The 767-nt window shown below is 37.4% G+C and overlaps 1 protein-coding gene across 1 annotated transcript in view; it reads right to left on the reverse strand.

Moving 5' to 3' along the window:
* Positions 1-370: 370 nt before the first annotated feature.
* Positions 371-767, reverse strand: part of LOC105450605 — an 8108-nt gene continuing 7711 nt past the window's right edge. Inside the window, exon 5 of the mRNA XM_011690538.1 lies at positions 371-673. Within this exon, the coding sequence (XP_011688840.1) occupies positions 371-673 (303 nt within the window). The remainder of the gene's footprint in view (positions 674-767) is intronic.

Consider the following 767-nt stretch of genomic DNA (forward strand, 5'->3'; position numbering starts at 1 on the left):
CTTCTTCCGTAAGGAGTTGACGTTGTCCAGGTTGAAGACATTCTGGCATTTTGTATGTGATACCGAAACGGGCGAGTAGTTCCGTAACGTCTCGGTATCCCCTATCTAATATTATTACATCTCCTTCCTGGAACCATCATCTCATTCTTTCAGCGTCTCTCTCAAATTCGTTTCGAAAGATCGCAGCGTCATTGTTTCTACTATCTGAAAAGTATGGTTCCTGAATATCTAATATGTAACTATCGGGTGCGACTATTAGAACGGGTTTAAGTAGGTGACGTCCCTTGTGAATGAAAAATGATTGGCGGAGTGTACGAAAATTACTACTTTTAGGTATATAGCTGTATGTACCATCAATGGTAGCAATAACTCAAGGAATCAATGATTCTGTATTATACAATTCGTTCACAAACTCAGTCACATGTCTCTCAATGTAATCTCTAGTAATTGCATCAAATCCTATATTACTGGGGACAAAACGTTGAATTAAAGATTTTCTGACTTTCGAAATTGCCATGCTTGTTGCCTGTCTACTTGGATACTGAAATATCACCTTCAAGAATTCATCAGAAAGACCTTGTCGTATTTTGCATAAAAACATAAGAAGATCCTTTTTAGTAATGTAACCTCCAAGATGAGGTACTCTGTCGCAATAAGTGAACAGTTCTTGAAACTGCAATTTTGTCACAGGTGCAAAACATTGAAACTCATCATCTGTCAAACTGTCTTCATTTTCAAATCTCACTTGATTTTTTGAAGCATTGCGA

This window comes from Wasmannia auropunctata, unplaced genomic scaffold (genome assembly GCF_000956235.1).
Source record: "Wasmannia auropunctata unplaced genomic scaffold, wasmannia.A_1.0 LD336060.1, whole genome shotgun sequence".
Lineage (NCBI taxonomy): Eukaryota > Metazoa > Arthropoda > Insecta > Hymenoptera > Formicidae > Wasmannia > Wasmannia auropunctata.